The sequence below is a fragment of the Hyposmocoma kahamanoa genome, unplaced genomic scaffold, assembly GCF_003589595.1.
Source record: "Hyposmocoma kahamanoa isolate Upper Pololo Valley unplaced genomic scaffold, ASM358959v1 296, whole genome shotgun sequence".
In the NCBI taxonomy this organism is placed as follows: Eukaryota; Metazoa; Arthropoda; class Insecta; order Lepidoptera; family Cosmopterigidae; genus Hyposmocoma; species Hyposmocoma kahamanoa.
Window position 1 is genome coordinate 3,568,709 of NW_020653780.1, and position 24,597 is coordinate 3,593,305.

At 35.2% G+C, this 24,597-nt stretch overlaps 1 protein-coding gene across 1 annotated transcript; it reads left to right on the forward strand.

Annotated features, from left to right (window-relative positions):
* Nucleotides 1-277: 277 nt before the first annotated feature.
* Nucleotides 278-21,979, forward strand: LOC113229262 (anosmin-1). The gene is made up of 10 exons (XM_026462805.1): nt 278-464; nt 1,453-1,655; nt 10,955-11,141; nt 11,787-11,985; nt 13,383-13,567; nt 14,718-14,860; nt 15,623-15,761; nt 21,099-21,234; nt 21,377-21,452; nt 21,673-21,979. Exons 2-10 carry the CDS (start codon nt 1,485-1,487, stop codon nt 21,832-21,834), a joined length of 1,398 nt encoding a protein of 465 aa, XP_026318590.1. The 5' UTR covers nt 278-464; nt 1,453-1,484; the 3' UTR covers nt 21,835-21,979.
* Nucleotides 21,980-24,597: the final 2,618 nt, after the last annotated feature.

The window sequence follows — 24,597 nt, forward strand, 5'->3', positions numbered from 1 at the left end:
CACAATTTTCTGTCATTGCTCCAAAACGTTAACAATCTGCGTGCAGATAAACACGTGTGCAATATAAACAAACAATTGACAGCCGACGAAATTGAGGAGCTAATGACAACAATCGTTGCAATAACGACCGAGTAGCAGGAAGCCGCCGCTTCACTTTTTAATTAGGAAACCGGCTCGGTAAAAGCAACCTTCCGTCATCGGTATTCCAACAGGAAAGCATCATCGATGTGTATTAATGAAGCTGAGACACGAATCGCCTTGGCAACGATGCGTACGCGCTCACCACGATGCCAGTCTTGCCGCGTATTTCAAACGAAACGCTCGTGAGCATCTGTCAAAGTTTTAATTTATTTCCTGTCAAATCAAAAAGGTCAATGACACAAGATTGGGATCCGAAACGCAAGTTCTTACGATTTTAATTGAATTCGAAAATAGAATTTGAACGTTGATGGAATTTAATTGAGGTGATTACGGTTATGTTTTGTTTTCATTACGTGCAGTTTAATGTTACAGTCTTTATATAGTGAGTGTTTGTAAACACCATTAAAATTACGAGTTCTCTTAAATAGTATTATATATAAGTTTCATTATTAGACATTAACGGGATACCTAAAATGGTTATTTTAATAATATTACAGCATCTTTATATGCTAGTGTCATATTTTAGAACTTAGGTACTATTGTAAGGTTCCTAATATTTTTTTATGAACAAAGTCGCTACTCTATATCATTACCTTTATTCATGTATCTAGAGTTTAAAGAAAGTGAACGCAAGTATAAAGAGATGAAAAATGGTAGAAAATAAATTATGCTTTAATTACAACTCTCTAAAAGTCTCTATATTTTTGATCCAATATCCTCGTAAATAAAATAGGTACAGTTTTTAAAATGTTACCAATATTTTAAAAACTGTACCTAGTGTTGTTTAAAAGATTTTTTTATTGAACGTCTATTTTTTTCTATATGAACAATAGTTTGTATTTTTTTAGTTCTATTGTTTTATTTTGTATAAATCATTATAATATATATTAGTGATGGTCATAAGTATTATATCCAACCAATTTAGAACAATTCATTTCCTAAGTTAGTCCTATGCAAACCGTTGTATTTTCGACATCATATTTTAAATTCTAATACTGCGACATTTATATTCATATTTATACGAAACAAATTATTCTATTGTATTAATAATTTAAAAAATCAAAATTCACAACATTGCTACGTGAATGATAAATTTCTTACGTTTCTAGATATGTCATTGATAATTTAAACTCATTGATATTTTTGTTGATATTAAAGATTAAGTGTACATACATAGGGATTACACAAAATAATATAATTCACACAATAATAAACAAAGAATGTTTGCTTTTCTTTGACGTAAAAGAAATAATCAATTTTTATTTGTATTAAGATAAACACGACGAATAAAACCCAGTTGACTATTTACAGGATAATGAATAAGGTTCAGTGAGTGATTGCCAATGACAAAAATGAGAATCAAGATGCAAGTGCAACTATTCATAGTGCTAATGGTGGTGCTCATGCCAGTGCTCTGCATCACGAAGAAGCTTGCGAGGTTCCAGGGCGATCCATTGTCTAAGATTCGATGCGATCTTATGTGCTGGGATGTTGTGAAGGATGTACGACCACAGGTAAGACCTAATACCATAACACTTCTATTTAGTAGCAGCAAAACTCCTTGTGAAAGAGTTCGTCCAAGGAAGTACTGCCATCGTACCTATTAAACGTAACTTAAAATTTAAGTAAGGATATCACAAATCTTTCTACTGAACGAGCTATTGAGATTTCATGTGTGGAAAGGTTATGCTGACTCAATTACTGTCCTATTTCGGTAGGAATCATATTTTTCATAGTGAACAATACGGGTTTACTAGTGATAGATCGACTAGCGATGCGGGGTAGCGTTACTAAAACACATCTTTGATGCTTGGGAAATGTCCCAGAACGCTATTGGTGTTTTCTGTGACCTCCCAAAGGCATTTGATTGCGTTGATCATATTACTCTTATTAGGAAGCTGGAACATTACGGTGTAAATGGCAAGGCGTCGAAACTTGTCTCGTCATATCTCAACGGTAGAATTCAGAAAGTAGACATAAATGGAGTGACTTCTTTGGGTTCTCTGGTAAAAATGGGTGTTCCGCAGGGCTCAATACTTGGACCTTTCTTATTTCTGATTTATATTAATGATCTGCCATTCTTTGTTAAGGACCATTGCGAAATAGTGTTGTTTGCTGATAACACATCCTTGATTTTTAAAACAGACAGACATGACATTAACTATGATCATATTAATGATACCCTCTCTAAAGTAGTTTATTGCTTTAATGCCAAGAAGACAGAATGTGTTAAATTTGAATTACCTAACGTAAAATCGACTAGTCCAAGCATAGAAATAAACGGAGAAAAGTTAGACCTTGTTAATAAAGCAGTCTTCTTGGGAGTGACCTTAGATAGTAAACTTCAATGGTTTCCACATATATCTTTCCTGGCCAGCAGATTAAGCTCCGCTGCATACGCAGTCCGCAGAATTCGTGAGCTTACCGATGTTAGTACTGCTAGACTAGTTTACTTTAGTTACTTCCATATTATAATGTCCTACGGGATTCTCATGTGGGGTAAAGCGGCAGATATTCAAACCATATTTGTATTGCAAAAACGAGCGATTTGTTGGCGGCAGAAATAGGCAAGGTGGCACTACTTCCCTGGACGAACTCTTTCACAAGGAGCTCTACAGCTACTAAAGGCGACTTTATGTTGGAAAGCGGGTACCCCAGCAGTGGTCCCATTTAAATTTCCTCTAAGAGTAAGAAATTAGGGGATGACTCCAGTTTATTGGATTTCACCTACTTTCCATTCATCGATTTCAATAAAACTTGGCAAATAGATGTAATTCCACAAACTTTTGAGGTCAGTTTTTTTGACCTTACATTCACTCAGATGTCTAATGTGACGTTCCTTCACCGTCAGTACTTATTTACTACTTGATTAGCAAACAAGCCTTTTGGTAAAATTCAATTACTTGGGAGAGTTATGTCTTCATTTTTCAGCGTTGCAGCGATACCTAATCGATGTGTAAACAGCGCCTTTCTCGCTTGTTCGTCTCAATTTTTATGTTACTTATTTGTCAATTAGTTCAATGAGCTTTATTCATTTGTTTTCAGTTTGGCAAAGAAGTGACGTATATTTTTTTTTATATATGAAATTTATTGACTGTCACGATATTTTACTACCATGATAGTCAATTCTTTTTGTGAAATTACTCTACTACTTACTTATAATTATCAATACAAGATCGAACACGGAGAAAATTCATTCGATCCGGCTAGATTCGAACCAGCATCTTCAGCATACCAGGCCGACGCTTTCCCACCTAAGCTACGGAACAAACCAGCAGACTCAGCGAATTTTTCTATATGCTGTTGCAGAGCTTTGCTTTTTGGTTTTTTTAACGACTTTTTGCCGTAGCGCCATCTGTGAGACATCTATGAAAGGTTTATTTATTTATTCATTTGGAACACCAACAGACTACACAGAAAAAATAAGATGAAAAGACAACATTGGTAAGGCACAGTTCTTATGTGTAAGCCAATTACAATCCACATCACTCAATATACTCGGTATATACCCAGATACAAAAATAACAATAAAATAAAAATAAAAACAACTTCAAATATTAATAATCCAATTATTCACTAATGTACTAAAATTTAAGGAAAATAATTGATTATAAGATCGGAAAAAATAATTGATTGACGTAAATATGACAGTGCAATTGTATTAACTAAATATTTTGTGAACAATAAGAGAAATAATTATAATCAATTATTATTATTACATGCTGTAGGAACACGCAATTTACATTTCAATTTATAGAAATAATCATTAAAAATGTGTCGAATTGCAATTGCAATTATTAGTTGTATTATAAGAACGACACATTCTACAGAAAGGCGAATTCAGAAGTATATGTGTACGACAAGGTAAGACGTTGGTTTTGATTTTTTTAATTTAGTTTCGATTACTATGAGCATTCCGCTGCCTGCCGATGATATGCAGTCCTCACAGTATATTCCCTTGACTATACAATACTCACATCCTCTCTACATTATTGCTGAGTCAACAAGTTGTGCTACCATTCAGCAAATATTGGGCTTTTCACCCTTAGCTAAAGCAAGATGGTTTAAGAATATACCAGGTAAATAGTAATTAGGCACGATTTTGTCAAAGCTGTGCGTGGCTTGGGTCTTACCCAAAACAAAAAAAAGGTTTTAAATAAGAATGTATAAGGAACAAATTTAATGAATATAGTTTACCAAAAAGAATTGATACTAATACTTCAGAGTAAAAAGTCACCAAATACTTAATTCAAGAATGGCAACGTTAGACAAAACGTCAAATAATCTTGTAATAATCTTTTGATACTGTTTTAGTAACGACTTTATGACAACAGGAACATGTTTCTTCAACTCTAGTTAATAGATGTAAGGTACTAAATTGTACAATGATATAAAGTTTACTATGTATTAAAGTTTAATATGTATGTTTAAATGAATAGATAGCGTACACACTCATAGTTTTGCACTAGGGAAACCCTATAGCGTGGGTGCAATGGATACACACATAGAAATCCACAAATTACACCCAAAACTCACGAGAGAAATATACGTAGGCCATAGTAATTCTCCCAAGAAATAGCTACATAGCAATAAAGCCTATTTGTTGCACATTAACTTACTATGTTTATACTTAAGTTACTGTTCTATGTTGCCACTATAATTTTATGTGCAATAAGTAATAAATAATATTTCATTCATTCATTTAATTTACTTTCAATTAATGTACAAAATACGATTCAAAGGTAAATTTTTTTATTAAAGTTTGCGTTCTGGGGCGTTGTGCCTCAAAAGTAGGCAACAAACCTTTGGATCGCTAAACATACTTCGACGTAAAAATTGTCGAAATAGATAAATTGTTTATTTACTACAAACGTGGTACAAAATTGCAAGAAAAATACTGATAAAATAGGTGACTCTATAAATCGATATCACCGAATGAACACTACGCCAACTTTATTTTTTGGTCATTTTCTGTTTATTTATTTACTAATAATAATAATAATTATTATTATTATTTATTTATTTAAGATCATTGATCCACTTTGTTAGTGACAATCAAAAACTTAGGACTATGTTAGTAAATTACACTTAATGAAATAATTAAAATAGAAACACTTAAAAATATATAATACAAATGTACAATAGGTACCTACGCGTAATTAGAATTCATGTCACCAGCCTTTCTTGGTGACATGAATTCTGGTCTAGTGGCACAGTAGCGGACACGCTACATCCTCCGATATGGTGTTCAGAAGGCTGTTACCGCTGCCACGCATCCTGCTCATGGTCGACGAAATGCGTTTCCGAACTACTGCGTCAAAACCGTCGGTACGCGCTTCCGCAAACATGCCGGACGCACTACAGAATGGGGGCAGCCGCAACAGCATTCTGAAGGTGTTATTATACTGGACCTTCAGGGCATTGAAGGATTTCTGCGTATAATTAACCCACAGGCCGCAGGTGTACTTTGTCTGGCAGTAGGCCTTAAAAAGAGTCAATTTGACCTCATTAGTACACCTAATGTTTTGCTCCCCGAATTTTGTGAAAAAAGGCACAAAAAACAAAATTCGAAAAAACCAAAGAACCTAATTTTGTAAAAAAAAAAAAAAAAAATTATTTGGCGTAGTGTTCACAGCCATATTTATTTACTAATATTATGCTACGAGAATTTTGTGAAAAAAAATAATGAAACAAAGGTCGAAAAAAAAACAAAAAAAACGAATTTTGTGAAAAAAGTAAACAAAATAAAAACAGAACAGGTTAAAAAATGAAGTTGGCGTAGTTGGAAGTATCGAAAAAAAAAGAAGAAAAAACAAAATAAAAACAGAACAGGTTAAAAAATGAAGTGGCGTAGTTGGAGGTATCAAAATGACCCATGACACTGAACAGTTTCCCTATAGAATCTAATATTATATAATTTGTAAAAAGACTATCAATGGTCCGAAAATATTATTGATACAAAGATTAACACAAAAAATTATTAAACCTGACGTATTCGAACCAGCGGCTACCACACCCGTACCACCGTTCTAGCTATCTACAGACCGAGTCAACACCTTATGAATTTCTCTATGCACTGTGTTCTGTACAGATCTTTGTTTAAACGGCTTTTTTTGCCGTCAACGCCACCTGTGAGCTTTTCTCACAAAAAATATAGGAATATTATGGCAGTAACCATCACGATATTCAAAAGCTGAGCTAATCAGACTATTGCAATATTTATTATATTGCAATAGTCTGATTAGCTCAGCTTTTGTAGGGGAAGTAAAAAATCTTTACTGCAAATCGAATATAGGATTTATTGCTAAAGTTTCTCGGACAAAACCGCTCTATATAATTTTACCCGTATGTTTTTTATTCCACGAACCTAAAAAACCTGACAAGTAGGATTTTAAAGTTTAGTTACAAAACACAAACATTAAAAACCGAATTTAAAAAAAAATAACCTTTATTATAATTATTATGACTCATATCATCAAGTGAGGAAAGCCGAGATCACGAATGCTCGTATTTCTACTTTTACACAAAGAAAAAACTAATTATTAATTTATCATATCAAAGTTCATAGGCGCACTGTCATAATTGATTACTTACTTAAATATATTAAATAATAACATATAATATATTTTTTTATTAGATACCAATTGACGGGTTGAGCAAGTCGTGCGCCTAGTTACAGCGACACGCCAGTCCATAGCAGTTCCAGTTGAACTGAGGGGCAGTGCCACTGCGTTCGTCACCCTGAGTCACAAATCGGCAAGTCCCATGCCCGCACCTGCAATTTCACCAGCACCTTTTACCCTTCAAAACCGGAACTCAGTAATACTCACGTCACTGCTATGCGGCAGAAATAGTTAAGGTGTCAATATTTCCCTAGACGAACTCTTTCACAAGGAGCTTTACTGCTATTATAAGTAATGTTTATCAGTGTAACCTACCTCTAAAGTCATTGGTTATTTTTATCACCTAATACCATCGACGTGACAAAGATATCCAATAAAATTTATGTACATAATTACGTAACTGATTTATTCTTGGACGTATTGGATTATGTAACTTTGTGCCATTTTATTCCATTTCAATAGCTCTTTACTTACTTACTTTCTAAACCTCTAATACCTGCAACCACAGAATGCGTAACACTCGAATGTTTGTATGTTGCCACCATCTTAATAAAAATATGACTATGGTATGGTACGATGTAACTAACTAGTGACCCCAACTCGACATTTAAGCACCTATTATGCAGGGTGATGTATGATGAACCGTACACTTGGTATATTACAACCACATGTGATCATACGTCAAAAGCAATTTCATCACATGAAGATCATAAATATAATACTAACTACATGAAAAAAATATATATCTGTGAAATTTATAATTCATAAAAAGGCAAGCATAAAAAAGTTATCGACTACTTTCATGAGTAAAGTCTAAAAGCCTCTCTCATGAAAGTTGCGAAATATGTTGCGCATTTGTAAGTGTCTATGAATTAGAACATTTAACTATACATTTACGGATGAATCCGTAGAGCCCACAGAACTATTGAATCATTATCTGAATAGTTAAGTAGTTAGTGAGAATTTAGTCACAGTTACTATTTCACTCTGGCATGGCAATATTCAAAGACTAACATTACCATTTGGTGATTTTATAACTGCAGTGTAACCGATTCAGAAATAAAACATACGGCTGTTAAAAGTTTGGCAGTACAGAAGGAAAGACTGAGTAACAAGGCCATTAAGTTATCTTTCGCCATCTTTGAGACTAAACTACTGCGCGCATATAAATTTATGAAGTAAACTACAACCAGCACAAAAATTAAAAGTTCTAATGAACAAAAAATATAACAGTATAGAATTGTTTGGAACACAAATTAAGGAACAGAAAGGGCCTGTACAGTTATGAATCACGAGTTTAAAGGAACCTTTATGAAACTATTTACAACGAAGGAACACTAATTGTGACTAATGGAACCAACTTGAACTGTAGCCGGGCTGTGAGTGAACTCATTTAAATCTGAACTTTCTTTGAACTGCTTTTAAAAACTTTAATTAACATTTAACAGCTGGTCGGGGAATTCGTTTTGATTAAAAGATGACATTTTTCTTAGAACTGAAGTTAGGAGAGTACAGCTGTGCATCAGGAACGTATCTTAATATAGTAGCAGTAGAGCTCCTTGTGAAAGACTTTATTCAGGGAAGTACTGCCACTTTATCTATTTCTGCTGCCAAGCAGTAATGTGATCATTACTGCGTTCCGATTTTGAAGGGTAAGGTTGCTGGTGAAATTACAGGCACATGGGAATTTGAACTTATGTCTCAGGGTGACGGGTGCTGTAGGAGTGCCACTCAGATCTTTGCGATTTATAGCTCTAAGCGGCACTGCAACGTTATGGACAGGTTGTAAATCCCGTCATTTTATATAAAAAAAAAAATTGTATTACATGCTGAAACACAGCTATTCTTTGCTCCATCTGTACAGATAATAGCCATTCACTAGACTGCAATGCTTTTTGTTTAAACTACTTTATTTACTTGAAATGTATTAACTTATTATAAGAATGTTTTATAAATACTATAATATTAAGCAGCTAATTAGGTACTTATTACAATAAATCATAAATTACATTGTCTAGGATTAGATTACTTGTACCGATATGATAAGTTACTTAGAAGGAACTCCCTAGTCTGACGTCAAACCTTTTAAATCTCATTTTATGAATTATTTTTGTTTATAATACTAAGTGACGGGATGAACAAGTCGTGCGACTGGTGATAAACGACGCGCCTGTTTAAGAGACACTGCTATTGCTTCCGTCACCTCCTGACATAAGTTGACAAGTCCCATGTGCCTGGAATTTTACCAGCGCCGTTTACCCTTCAAAACTGGAATGCAGTAATGCTTACATTACTACTTGACGGTAAAAATAGGTAAGATGGCGGTATTTGCCTGGACGAACTTTATCACAAGGAGCCCTACGGCTAATTCGAAAAAAATGACTTTATAATGTAAAATGTTGAATGATGACTTCATACTGCAAAGTGTGAAAACCAGATATCAAACCCTGCTATCCAAGCATTTACTCCTAATTAATTTTATAAGTTTCATTCTCTAGTTCTGAAGAAAATAACGGAATTGCCAGTAGATTCACTTTACACTTGGTTGGGACAAAAATTTAAATTCTGTAACGTTCGGTTCTGTTTCATACACATAATATATGTATACGTTCACAATACAAAATAAAATTATACCTTTTTGTTACTTATTGTAGAACAGGCTATAAAACTGAAATCATTGTATGTCGCTTAAAGCATTCACGTAGAACCTGTCAGATATTTAAAAAGCTTTGTCTACCGAAATAAAGAGATCGTCGATGAATAATTCTCAAATTGAGGTAGGTATTTCCCATAGATATATGAAAAAAGTCGCAGCAAACATTGACATCTCTTCGGTACAATAAACAACAAAAATAATTTAAAAAATACCTAGACTTGAAGACGATGGTTAAACAATAAGAAATAATAATATAGCTAGGTAGTCTATTATTTCTATCTATATTGTTTATCGTGTAGTAAAAGTTTTAAAGGTTAATTTTTTTAAGTTTGTTTTTTGTTTTTTTAACTCGTATACGCCTGTTAATAAATAAAATTAACTATTGGACATGAAAACCATTTGTTAATGGTAATAAAACGAATCTATATTACGGTTCTTAACCGTTTAAAAATTAAATATGTTCAATGTAGTGAGTCGATGATTACGCCAATAGAGAAATGCAAGTAATTGCTTCGTATTGTTTGATTATCGATGATGTAATTACCTATGTATACATACAGCGTGGTCAGAGCATATCCGCGTTCGTCAACCGGAATATGTGAACGCTACAAAGTTTATTATACCTAGAGTACTTCTACCATGAGCTTACGGTATTGACAATCGCGACTGCGTAGTATATAATGTGTGACAATTCTGTATATATTAAAAACCAAATTTCCTATACAAATATTTTAACAGCAAGGCAGTCCTACATATAACGTTCGTAAACCACATTTGTAAGTTTTAGCTTCAGTAAAGGTTCATTCATTAGTAAATAAAAAGTAATAATAATTATAAAAAAAAATATTCAATACATAATAATACAGGGCCATTTTTAATTAGCCTAAATCACTGGCCCCATCCCATCTCCAGCACATCAGCAAGAGGGCTGGTTCCGCAGCTGAGCTGGCGGAAAGAGTAAATACTAATAAGTACCAGGACCTTGGCTCTGACTACCTGTTAAAAAAATTAATAGACTGTCTAGGAAACCCAAGAGCCGGCAGCTACCTCGCCCAACGCATTAACATAGCAATACAAAGGGGGAACGCTGCCAGCATCTTTTATTTTGACCCAATTTTATTCATATAATTTAATTCTAGTTTTACTTTCTAGTATTTAAGCTATTATTGTACCAATGTGTTATAAGTTATTGTCTAATAAAAAATGTAGTAGCCTGAATCTATCCTATATTCCTATCTTGAATGTTTGACGCAATTTTATGTGGCAAGTGATAAAATGTTTGTCACAATATTTGAAAGTCATTATGACGAATAAAAGTTGTTTTGATTTTAGGAATCTTATCTTACCTAAGACTATTCCTTTATTTTTTTCCATCCTCTAAGTATCTTACTGATAACTGACATCTTTCTTTTAGTCCACAGACTACATATTCTTTATCCGTGTTTTAGTAATTTTAAATAACGAACTAACATCTTCCTGTTTACAATGGTGTAATAAGGTCCTTTGTTAATTTTTAGATTTTTTATAATTTCAGTGCCGCACACAATGCAAATTTCAACAGCAAAAACCTGGCACTTGCCCAATGCCGGACAACTCAAGATGGGCTAATGCATGCGTGGAGGCTTGCAATCTGGATGGGCAGTGCGATGGCACTCAGAAATGCTGTAAACTGCGATGTGGCTCTTCTTGCAGCGAACCAGTTGATTTGCTTACGCTTTCGGGTGAGTTTTCTTTCTATTTTATATGCTAATGTTAGATGGAAAATTTACATTTTGAAAAGGTATACCACTTCTTTCAAATTCTTACTGAACGCCGACGTCTGTAGCATAAACGTAAACTCAGTTCTCGGTGGTACGTATTTCTCAAAACTGTAAGTATCTTACAAAATATTTTACTTTTTTGTCAAAGTATGTGACAATGGTGACAACCTTTCGTCATCCCACATTTGTATGACACTCTTTACTGATTCCTGGCAACTTACTTTCAAATTTTGAATCGTTCTCGAGTTCCTTTTTCCTTCATTATTCTTACTTGGTTCGTTCCGTCATAGCTCTCATCAAAATTCTCAAAACGAGAAGACGTGCTCATAAATCATTACCCTCATTTAATTCGAAACTTCACGTGATTTCCTGTTAAATCATAGATATACAGGCCTTTTTGGAGTGAAAATTATCTGGATTGTATTTAATATACATCTCGCACTTGACAACTTGAGTTGTTATGTGCGATTTAAGTTTTATTATTTTATTGTTACGGCTTTACATTTCTACTTTTAAATTAAATGGGGACGAGCCTTTCCTTTCCTTCCGCTAAGGCTAGGCTACAAGGAGATTCTGACTTACAAAACTAAATTGTGTATTTCACAGGCCTCCCAGCTCTACCAGTAATAGAAGAACCTAAAGAAAAACGTCGGTCTGTTATTATTAAATGGTCAGACGGCGTCGGCGATGCCGCAAGGGCTGTGCCAGGTAGAGTCCTGTATCTCCTCGAAGAACAACATCATCTCGGCCCCAAATATGAGGAAGCAAGGCTTGGAACGTGGAACTTGCTACTACGTACGAATAAGTGAGTAGAACAAACTGTCTCTACATACTGTAGATTTTAAAACTCTTGGATATTCACTTAACTATTGTCACTAGCTACATGTTTCTTAGACAAAAAGGTCCGACAACAACAGCTGAATATTATAGATAATAGCTGAAATATATTCAGCTGTTGTTATCATAAGGACGATCACACCTTCTTGTTAGGTACACCTTGTAGATGGAGTTATTATATGAATTAGTCAGTTAGTGTACTTATGGTGTTTCTTAAGGGTTTCATATACTTATTTAAACAACATTAAATTCATAATAACAAAGGCCAGATTCGTGTCTCAAAATTTCTTCTGGAAGGCTAATCTATTAAGTTTTCTGACTTACTTATAATAGATACATTTGCTTATTTTTCTGGACTAATGCAAATTCAAAATATCTTTATTTTATAAGTTAGTAAATTACACTTGGAATTAAAATCAATGAAATAGGCACTAATTCGTAACGCAAGTTCGCCTGAGAAGAATAAGTAAGATATGACTTCTTCAGCAAGCTTATAAACGAAATACAACACGTTAAGTAAGACCCTCTGTGGACTGCTCTTTGATGAATATGTATGTCATAGGTAGAAATAATAAGAACCAAACGGATCACTCCCAATGGACTTTTGGCGTCCAAACTACGAAGCTGTATAATAAATCTTAAGTATATAAAAGTGTATAAAGTTGTTTTTTTTACATTAGTTTTAAATCACGTAAACAGTAAACTTTTAACATCAACAAGAATCTTATAGGCAATTTGTTAGTGATCATACTAGTACTACATACTAGGTCAGAATGACGTCATTCTGATATGACCCATAAGAATTGTTTACATTGGCGGTCATATTTAGTCAGCATTAACATATACATAAATATCCCTAGACTTCATATTCTAATGTACTTTTTAATAAATTTTTAAAATACAAATCGGCCCTCCTTGTCACAAATAACACATTTGTATTTTGGTCACTTTGGAAATATTGGCGCTTCAAGGTTTTTTGTTTGAAAAATGTCAGTAACGTTAGTTTTGCTTAACAATAAAATAAACTAAATAAGATATTAAAAAACCGATTACAGGTTGTAGATCTCGATTTCCTGATTCCAGATACGTTAATAACTAAATTTCAGCGAAGGACAAAAATAGTGAGATAGTAGGTAGTAACAATAAGTCATTATTTCTTGTGTTACGTATGAATAAAGTTAAACATTTTCTCGTTCAACCGTTAACGATTGTTAGTTTAGTTAGTTAGAATTAGCACGCGATTGTGAATGTCCAAGCGACTTTCACTTACAAATATAAAAAAATACATAAAAAAACAAAGTAAAACATACGTACATAGTTTATTACATTGCTTAAAAAAAATTTTTCTTGTGTCGTTTTTATAAGAACAAAAGTATCTCTCCGCAACCTGCTAAAACCTGGACGCTGGTACCGATTCCGAGTGGCTGCAGTAAGTGCTGCTGGCACTCGAGGGTTCTCGGAGCCTAGCGCTCCGTTCACTCCAAGGAGAGGACCTAGGCCGCCATCGCCTCCGAAGAAATTAAGGGTTCGACCGATTAGATCCGAGAATGGTAAGGAAACTTTGACTTTTCATCCTTTTTATGATATGAAGTAGTGGGACTGTAGCGGACTGTATTAATGGGTTCGGGTGAGTGTCAACAAAGTGTGAGCAAGACCAAAACAAATGTACTTACAGTTTATTAATTATTAATAAACACGTACAACTATCAAAGCAAAACGGATAAACAATAGTGAATGAAGAAAAGGCGCTAAAAACAATCACATTTAAATTTAGAATTTCAATATGAAACTAAAACTTAGAGAGACTATAAAATTTATACGAAAGAGATTTGTAGACGAACGAGTATATTAATTAAAATTGAATTAAATTATTCCGAATCCTATTGATCTGCAGAAGTTTTAGACCAAACTAATTGTTTAGGTAAATAGTTTCAACGTTAAAAATATCAATATTTTTCTAATGTCACTGCCACTAATAAAAAATCATTATGTTTAAATAATATTAGTATCAGCTTCTTATGTGACAGTATTAAGGCGCTCTCTATCTATTACTATTTTTAAGTTCATTTTGTATGGTAGCACGTTGTGACTTTGTTCACAGTAAAGAATTTGTATAGACCTAAGGGTGTAGTCACACATGGTACAGTATGACTGCACTGTTATTTTGCAAAAAATCAAAATGCAGCTTGTGCGACTGCGCAATGGCTATTGCGAAATTATGTAGATTCAATTACGTTCATGTCGAATTACAAATTACAACTATATTATCATTATCATCTTTATTATCAAATGTCATACACACTACACAGTTGCTGCTCTTTATTCATGAATGTATAACTGATTAGCGCGAATACTTAGGGTGGTTACACTCGGCAACTTTTAGTAGTGATGCATCGCGCGTTCGTAAAACGCACGATTGCATCGCAACACTTGTGATTTATAAGCAATTGCAACGATGCAAACGCGCGACTGCATCGATACAAACGCGCGATTGCATCGACGCAAACGCGCGATTCTATGGATGCAATCGGGCGATTGTATCGTTGCAATTGTACGCTTGCTTGCGCTACTTAAAATCACGCGCGTGTTTATAGGTAGACATTTAAGGACTGCATCGATATTGCATCGCGTTTGCATCGCTTCTAAAAGTCCCGTGTGTAACCGCTCTTACTATTATAATAACTAATTAAACAATTCTAGGTACAGTAACAGTAAGACTCGAATGGCGTGAACCACGATCTGACTTGCCAGTAATGCGATATAAAGTATTTTGGAGCCGGAGAGTTCAAGGGCTTGGAGGCGAGCTGGATTCCGTGTTGGTCAACCACCAATCAGTTTCTAAGGTAAATACAATAGCAGCAAAGATTGTTAGCTATGCATACTAGTACCCCGTATAATAAATCATTAGTACACATTGACTTATTACAAATACCGTCAGGAACCAAAAAAACACATTGTTTGATAACTCCAGCGAGTTTTAAATATCAACATCAGTGGAATACCAAAAATTATAATACTATATACTAGTACAATACATATAGCCAATCTCATACAAAGAAATGTCGCACTCGTAAATCCGCTTATCCGGACGCTTATGTTCATTAATACAAGTAGATGGCTAATAGATGGTACCAAGTAAACCCTCGAAACTCCGTAATAATAATCAAAAAGGCTCATGTTCAGGTCACGATTATATACATAATAATTTATAATAAAGTCGCAAAGAAGCTGAGTCAGTTACTTTTAATATTTTAAATAAAAAGTTAGTGTTAAAACGTTACTTACTTTCGAGAATAAATTCAAAGAACTGCCATCTATACAATTATTTGCAAACTAACAAATCAAAAAGAATACTTACCATTGAGAAAGCTTCGGTTTGTTGTAATATTTTCAACGACTATTAAATGTTTTCACGAATTTGTGTAATTGTAAATGTTTTTTAATTTGAAATAATTTTGCGTTTATTTTTTTATATTTTATACTTCTTATTTACCATGACAGCTCAAATTTTCGAGATTCAACACTTCTTTTATCCAAGTTTTATCGATAATAATATATGTGTATGTTGTTGATATCCCATGGTAATACTATCATAACAATTTCAGGAGAAAAAATTCATTGAAATAAAGGATTTGCAACCAAGTTCCTTGTATTTCTTCCAAGTTCAAACAATAAGCCAATTTGGGGTGGGAAAACTTCGCAGTGAAAAATCTGCTATCTTCTTCAACACCACGAAATCTAATGGTAGGTAACTAATAACGTAATTATATTAATATACAGATTGTTGAAATTGACAAATTAAATCTGAAGGAAGTCACCACACTTATCATCAAGGAAACGTATTAAGCCCGACAGGAAAAGTTTTATGTGTATTTTAGTGGCAAAAACTTGATATCTTTTTTTTTTTATTGTGACTCGGCAAAATGACTGCACCGCGCCTGATGGAAAGTGCGAATACAGTCCAGAGATGAGAGTAACGGATGGAAAACACAAATATCTTCACTCCGTCACTATCATTTTGCCGGTCTGGCCAAATGCTTCTTCACACTACGTTTGAAGGACCCGATGTTATAGAGGGGAGGGAATATATAAATGCGCCGGGAGTTGGTTCCACAATTTGATGGTTCGGTATAAAAACGAATTGCCAAACTTTTTAGTGCGGGACGGTATTGAACTGACCGTCCAACTGTGGCAACGCAGTCCGGCACGGGTGGTCCGCTGATGGAAAGGAGAGGAAGGGATAAGGTTGAATAACTCTTCAGAGCACTCGGCGTGGTACAGGCGATAGAATACGCTAAGACGCTATATCTCTGCGAAGCTGTAACGACTCCGCATGCTCAGTTACATGAGGATCGTTGACAACACGGAAGGCGTAGCGCTGCAGTCCATCTAGGGCATCGAGAAAGTACTTGGCAGAGCCGTCCCAAAGGTGCGAACAGTACTCCATGCTGCTTCGGACCTGAGCTTTATACAACAGGTATCGCAGCTCTGAAATAAAAAATCGGTGCACCTTGTTCAGGATGCCAAGCTTGCGCGACGCGGTACAGATGACGCTCTCGATATACTCTTTGTTGCTCATGTCCTTCCGGATGCTCATCCACAGTAGGCTGAGCTTGTCCTGCAGCGTCAGCATTGTACCCTGAAGATAGGGAAGTGGAAGGAATGGGAATTTTTTGGAGCTGAACGCAAGTTTCGGGAGCCCCACGACGATATATGTTCCAAAACATGGTTGAGCTCAGCGACAAGTTTTTTCCGGTTTCTCTCAGGGTCCTCCCGGCTGCTTGACGATTGCTTATAATAGCAACCGTGCACTGTGCTATCTGCATAGCAATGAATGTTGCCTAAAGGCAACAAGTCATTGATATGCAGAAGGAACAGCGTGGGCGACAGCACGGAGCCCTGTGGCACCCCAGCATTAACTGTCACGAGCCGCGAAGTGCCTCCGTCAACAAGGACACGCAATCTTCGCTCGCGCAGAAAGCCGGAGATCCACTGACAAAGGCGGCCGGGAAGACCATATGCCGGAAGCTTGGAGAGGAGACCACGGTGCCAGACCCGATCAAAGGCCTTAGCAATATCCAGACTTATCGCTAAGGTTTCGCCCTGTTTGTCGATAGCTTCACCCCAGAGATGCATTAGATACGCCAGAACGGCACCCGTTGATCGGTTCGGCCGAAACCCGTACTGTCGATCATTAAGAATGGAGTGACGTTCCAGGTGCAGATCAGATTATCTGGATATTTAGAATCCGCTCCATCACTTTGCAGAGCACTGAAGTGACAGCTATTGGGCGATAGTTTGTCGGATCAGACCGATCTCCTTTCTTGGGGATAGGTGGCACGTTGGCCTCCGTCCAAGCTAGGGGCACGTTACCAGATTGGTATGAGAGGCGGTATAAGCGCGTCAGTATGGGAGACAACTCCGCCGCACACCTTTTAAGGACGATAGGAGGTATCTTATCCGGACCATAGGCCTTCCGCACGTCAAGAGTCTGCAATTCCTTGCGGACATAACATTGTCTGATAACTATATCAGGCATTGTGACTCCGCAGTGGGGAATTGACGGCGGTTGCGCATCTTGGTCGTGAATGCGCGAGTTAGCCCCAAAAAGGTCGGCCAATAAATTGGCTTTCTCTTCGGGGCCATAGGCCAAAAATCCATTGGGATACCTCAAAGGTGGCAGCGACCAACGACAAAAATTGAACTGCACGGCTTTGGCCCGGCTCCAGTAGGCACGGCTACCGGTGGGATGGGCTACCAGCTTCTGGCCAATCCGTGAAACGCGCTGGGCATCCGCTCTTATGTAAGCCCTCCTGCAAAACTTGGTTGCTTTGTTATAGGCTGCTTTAAGGGACGCAAGGTTGGGATCCTTTGTTACACGACCCTTGATCCAACCACGATATGCAGCCTGTTTCTCACTAACAGCGGTCATGCATTCGCGATTGAACCAAGGGCGTCCTCTGCGATTGGCGATGACACTGGAAGACGGTATGTAGTAATCCATAGCCGTTCCAATCTCATCGACAACAGCATCGGCAGCTGCTGAGGCATCCTTTCCCGCATACATACATATGATAGCTTTGTAATGCGCTGTCATATAATCTGCACTTCGATTGCAAAATAGCAGTTGCAATTTTATCAAAATGCACTATATTGTGACTGTATCCTTATACAAATTCTTTATTGCTAGAATAAAATACGGAAACAAATAAAAGACAGCGTATAACATGCTGCTATATAAGATGAACTTAAACATAATAATAGACAGAGGGCGCAATAATTATTGGCACATACGAAGCTAATACTTATTTTCTCCTAGGTTTTTTTACCCGTAAAGCTTTCTACACACCGAGCCCGCCGACCCGGCGACAAAGCCGGCGGGTTGGTGTCAGTGGGATAGGATAGGATTAAATTAGAATTAAGGCCGCCGACATCAACCCGCCGGGTTGTATCGCCGGGTCGGCGGGTTCGGTGTGTAGAAAGCTTAACAGGGATATCGTGAATAGAAAACATCTGCAGATAAATAGGATTTAGAAGAATTTAATTAAATTTTAATTATGTAATAATACTTGTTCGTTTTCTTACCGGGTCGAGCCGATACCGCGTTAATAAGTGTGATAATAATAAAAATAAAGCCTGCATGTGCTGCGTTTCAGGGACATTTTTGGGGAAAACAAAGGTTTTGTCTTTGCAATACAGTATCAAGTTATAAGGATACAGAACCATCGAAGATATCGTCGGCTTAACGCCAAAACTGACTAAATGACACAAAATCGATTTCGAGAACAAAAAATTGTTAAAGTTTTACAATGTAAAGTCTCATAATTTCAGTATTTTATCTAAACTAAAAGAAATAAAAACACAGTAGTGTAAAGTACATTTTTATTGGACTATTTGAGTACAATGGGCACTGAGTTAGTAAAATGTTTCTTTTTAAAAATTCGAAAAAAAATTATCCACTTTTGGCCACATAAGTACCTAATAAAATAAAACCAAAGTTAATGACTTTGCAGGAGCATTATTAACATATCAAAGTCGATAGCGCAGCAAAACCACTACTACGTTCTTTATCTCGTTTACCTACTTCTTGAGGACTTTGCTTCCTTCTCTATTGGACAGTCAGGCTTACTTAAACTAAATAGTTTAGTTGGAAAGCTAGTAAATATTTAATTATTAGTTGATTTCCTCATAATTGATTTTAATACAACTGAGAACCATAATTAATGAATTTTACAAAAGGACGTTTAAGTTTACAGTTTTAAAGTCGAAAATAAGAAAGCTGCGAAGGTAGTGAATTTTACTTACGTGCAATCGAATGCGCTGAATTCAACGGTTGCAATGACTTGATTTAGTGACTTTTTGTAATTAGTGAGTTTTGGCAGTAAGCCGACGATATACCTCAAAGGACAAAGGCATTTATCAGACATGTGGCCGTTCCAGAGATTCACTGAAGCGTATTGTTACCGTTTTTTTCGATTTTGCTACACTGAGTACTTGCACAGACACAACCAAGCTTCTTTTGCCAAAATATTACACAAGGAGCTCGCTTTGAAGTATGGATTTGCGCAAAAAAAGGATGCCATGTTACAAGTATTCACCTGAGCCAATTTTAGAAAACGACCACACCAAAATCGATTCAGACCGATCCATTATCACAGATAGGACTATTCTTGCGAATAAGCCTGATATTGTGGTATTAGATCGATTGCATTCGAGAGTATTTCTTGTGAACGTTACTAACCCTTGAAAACCGGAACCGAGAAACATCGGAAACACCTCGATCTGGCGCACGAGGTTACCAGTATAAGGGATGTAGTCTCCACTGAAATAATCCCAATAGCTTTGTACGCTAACAACTTGCAGCAGTTGACTTTCATGCTTCCAGCACAAACGCGCAAAAAGCGGTCCTGCTGAATGTGGCGCGTATTGTTCGCCGGTTCTTGAACCTGAACCTCTTATCGCGGCCGATTGTGCCACTGCCGTGGCGAGAATCTGAAATACATTATAATCAAAATAATAATGCAAGAATCTTAATTTATTTCTTTAAGAAAAGTACTTAACACTTAAAGTAAACACTACAATACAATACAAAAAATAATAAAAAATTTGAACATGTTTATGTCGTGTCTACAGTAGTCATTTAAACACATGAACGAGTTAACTCCTAAGCTAAGTAAAAATTTGAATTGTAGGAGTAATTGGTCCTTTGCTTGTTAGACATAGAGAAAAGGAAACAAGAGTCTATTTCATGTAAAAGTAATTAAAACAAGTAGCATAAACAATATGAATTGTACCTACCGTACATACATACATACATAAGCTCCCACAGTAGGGGTATAGGTACCCCAAAAAAATAATCAAAATAAACAAAACTATAGGTAAGGAAACATAATTCTTAAAACAAATTATAACGATATACCAACATAAAAGTACTTATTTAAATTGTCATAAATGTATTCAACGACTTTCAATAATTCCCCTGATTGGTCATAAGTTTGAGTCAACAACCACTTACATAATTTAAATTTAAACTCGAACCTATACCGACAACTTACTGTCAATCAAGTTGTAAAAAATCTGGATCTCATACCTCTACATTGGATTTGAGCAAAAACTGTCCTACGTACAATATGCAGACAAACCATTGACGAACACTCAAAACCCCAGATTCCGTGTAGAGTTGTGTTATGACTCCTTAGCTACAACTTAACTGATATGCAGTATCACACTTATCGTCATAGTTACTTATTTATTTACTTATTATTCTTCCGTGGGTTAACAACTTAACATTAATTCACAAGTAGATTAAAATACACATATTTTTAACCGCCTTCAAAAAAAAGGAGCACGTTCTGAATTCGATTGTGTTTTTTTTTATGTTTGTTACGCGATATCTCTATTTGTGAACCGATTACGGTTATTCTTTTTTTGTTGGAAAGAGGGGTACCTCAGTATTAGTCAAATTATATTATATATTTGAATGACTATAAATTTGAATGAAATATTCCGTCTCTAAGGGTGGCAAACGTTTTTGTCAAAGTTTTATTTTATATTTATGCTTTTTGTTTTTGGATGTTACAGAGATTCTCCCGGAGTCTCTTCAAAGACACGAAGGGAAAATAACGGGCTTAAAGCTACATAAAATAATTTGGTACAACAGAAAACTAAAAGGCAAGATCTCATGGGACCCTCTGCGTAACACAGATAGACAACAACGGTAATTCTATTATTGTACCCTTGTACCCATTTTAAATCTTAGAATTTTTAAATATACATTACATAAGTAATATATGTATGTCTATGAAATATGTAATTAGGTAAACTTATTTTCTCTTATTTAATCATTATTTGTTTTCTAGATATTACGTAAACTGGAGAACAATTCAATGTGAAAACAAAGAAACGCCACAAAAAGATTTATCAGCAATCACCGAGGTAAAATCTTTCATGCAGCAATAAAATACCTACAATTTGCCTGGACTTTGCCGCCACATAGTTTAGAGTGAAGTTAGCTATTTTAGCTCTAATGTGAAGCTGAATTCGAGCTCCCAGAAAGTGTAATATTATGTTGCCATGACGAAAAAATTTCAAATCGCTTGGCGGCGCGTTCTATTATAGATTTGTTATGCTAATTTAGGAACTGATTCTTTTTCAGCAAACAACGTTTGATATCTACGAATTGGAATATAAATGCAATTACAAGATCAATGTGAACAGAGCTTGGAAACCCAAATACCCTGATTCCGAACTTCACATAACTGTTCCTGGATGTCAATACTTTCAACAAAAAGTAAATAATACTATTTGTAACTATTAGAATTGAACATGTTTCTTGTTAGTAAAATATTATTTAATGTAAACAATGTTTGGAAAAAAATTGCAATTTTTACCTTCTAATGTGTATATTTTAAGGTTGAAACCTTTATGTAATGTCGTGAGAACGAAATTGAGAAAATATTCCTAATATTTCTTTGCTTATTTAATTATATTTTTAGTAATAAATAACAAAAATTTACTATGTAAATTATTAATTACAATTATTTAAAAGGTGTGTTTTTTTCTAAGCCTTTGAATGCAATTTATTACATAACATATATATATCGGACGTGGTACACTTCAAAAATATAGAAATGAGAAAATAATGTTAATACAGATATATTAAAAATGGGCATTACAAAATTGAATACCCATATTAGAACCAGTAACACTAAAAATATTGATGGTGACTGTACTACTCGATCAGTAGGTCCAATGCCTATAGAATATAATAAATTTCTTGTTAAACTTCTACTAGTAGAACCACGGACAAAAAATATTTTCTGTGGTACTACCAGAAGAACTACATACTAGGACCACGGGCAAAACGGTAGGACCCACAGACATATAACTAGATAGACGACGCAAGTGTACGTGCTTCGCGTACCCAAAGTAAGTGAAATTCACTTACTAGCCGCTGCTATACTTCAGAACGCGCTCGACCGTTATCGTAGATAAACACCAGTCGAAAAGGCGAAAAATGCATAACAGTGCCATTATAAACTGCAAAGCCATATAATACCACCATAACTGTGGGTACACGGGTAAACAGGAACATTTCCTTCCACGGGCAAGTGATTTTGTAATCAGAATATCCATAATTTATTTTAAAAATATTTATTTTGGTTTTGTATGAATTTTGAGAAAACAAATATGCAACCGAGTGTACATATATAATGCAAAGAATTAACAGTGCGCTGTCTTTACAAAAACCTGGAGTTGGTCATAAGTATGAGTTCGTTGCTTTCGAGGACGAAGGTGGTCTAGCTTATTCCACCTAAGATGCTATCCAAATATGCAGAATCGCAGAGTTTAAAATCCGAGAAATAATAAACAAATCACAAAAATTTCACACGAGGCCGTCATTAAGTAAACCTCTCCTGATTAATAAAATTTTACTATATTTTGTCAGCAGTAACATTTTCATTTGTCTTGCCATCCATCAATTTGATCAATTACCAACAGAAAACCATCTAATAAAATTAATTAAGGCAGTCGCAAGTTCATATTTTGAGGTGCGTTTTCATTATTTAATCGCTAAGATCTTCTATTACAAAAAGATGTTATATAATAAGCTCATTTTATTGGAAGGACAATAATTTTAATATTTGAAGACGATTAAAAATTAAAATCTTATTTTTTTTAAATAATCAACGTTTTATAAAAACAGGTAAAATAAAATACAAAAACATAAAAATAAAATTCTAGTATTTTTCTACTATATTAATATTTAGACTACTTGTAATCAACAAATACTTGAACAAACATTATTCTATTTGGAATCGATTGATTGAACGGAATACGCGTAAACCCGTGTATTCCGTTCAATCAATCCCTTTAGAGCGAGCGGAAAGAGGTTTCCATCACTAAAGAGTTATTGTGACATCATAGTGGGTACAAAAAATGTAGCACGCTTGGTTTTCATACACATTGCTGTACTTGCGGCGTCTACCTAGATATATGTCTGTGGTAGGACCACAGGCAAAAGACGTTACTTATATTGAAAAATTAACCAAATATAAAAATTAATCTTGTTTATCTTGTGCATGTAATTATGATAGCTCTCATTACCATTCAATTTAGAACATAATTGTGTTGCATCGTAATAAGAAACAGATGATAAGTACATAAAGGAGGACCTTCATAAGAAAATTTTATATGAATTCATGGGTGTAATTTCGTAGCTATCTAGGGTAAATTAACAGTGGTTTTTATTTTACGTAGATATTTCTACACCACAACACTGTTTTTAGTATTTTTGACGTTCATTACTATTAAACACTATTTTATTTGTTGAAACTTTTTCTTTTACAAGGAAATCAATAAATTTTTCGGCTCGCTTCAACCTTTTTTTTTTTTCATTGAAATTAATAATACTCTGAATCCCTTACTAACACAATCTTAAAAGTATTACTTCACATAAAAACAATATGACCTTGTAGGTACGAGATTAAGAGCGTCAAGCTTGATGCTTAAAATTTAAATTAAATTTCATGACCTAAACTTAACTCTACAAAACGGTTCAAAGCTCAAATTATCAAGCCTGATGTGCTCTCGACGGCACAAATTTATTTTTTACTTTTACATTTTTCTATTACATAAAAATTAATTAATTATAACGCACACACTCAACATAGCCCCGCACTAGGGGAAACCCTGTGTCGCGGGTGCCATGGACACACGAGAGAAATAAATGCAGGCCATACAAATATTTCTCCCAGCTCGGGAATCGAACCTGGGACCTCTACGTGGTAGTGCGGCATGGTAACCATTCGGCCACCGAGGCAGTTTATTCTTTATTCTTTGTTTTGTTTTTGGTCTTTTTTGATAAAATGTTGTACTCACATTTATCCATTTCTGCTAACCCGTTACCGTGTAGGGTATTTACCGCTTACTTGGAGAAGTCTAGTTCTTGAAATTATTATTGTAAGTTTACGGCTTTATTTGCTTGCCCAGATGCAAATAATCGAGTTATTCAAATATATAATCTACCTCCTGTAGTTGTAACACTATGATTCAAAATTAGGAAATAGTAAAATTTTTT

Coding starts and splice junctions, on each gene's coding strand:
- LOC113229262 (XM_026462805.1), top strand. CDS start 1,485: ATGACAAAAATGAGAATCAAGATGCAAGTGCAACTATTCATAGTGCTA. Junction 11,986..13,382: donor TTGCTACTACGTACGAATAA/GTGAGTAGAACA, acceptor CGTTTTTATAAG/AACAAAAGTATCTCTCCGCA. Junction 21,235..21,376: donor AACACAGATAGACAACAACG/GTAATTCTATTA, acceptor TTTGTTTTCTAG/ATATTACGTAAACTGGAGAA.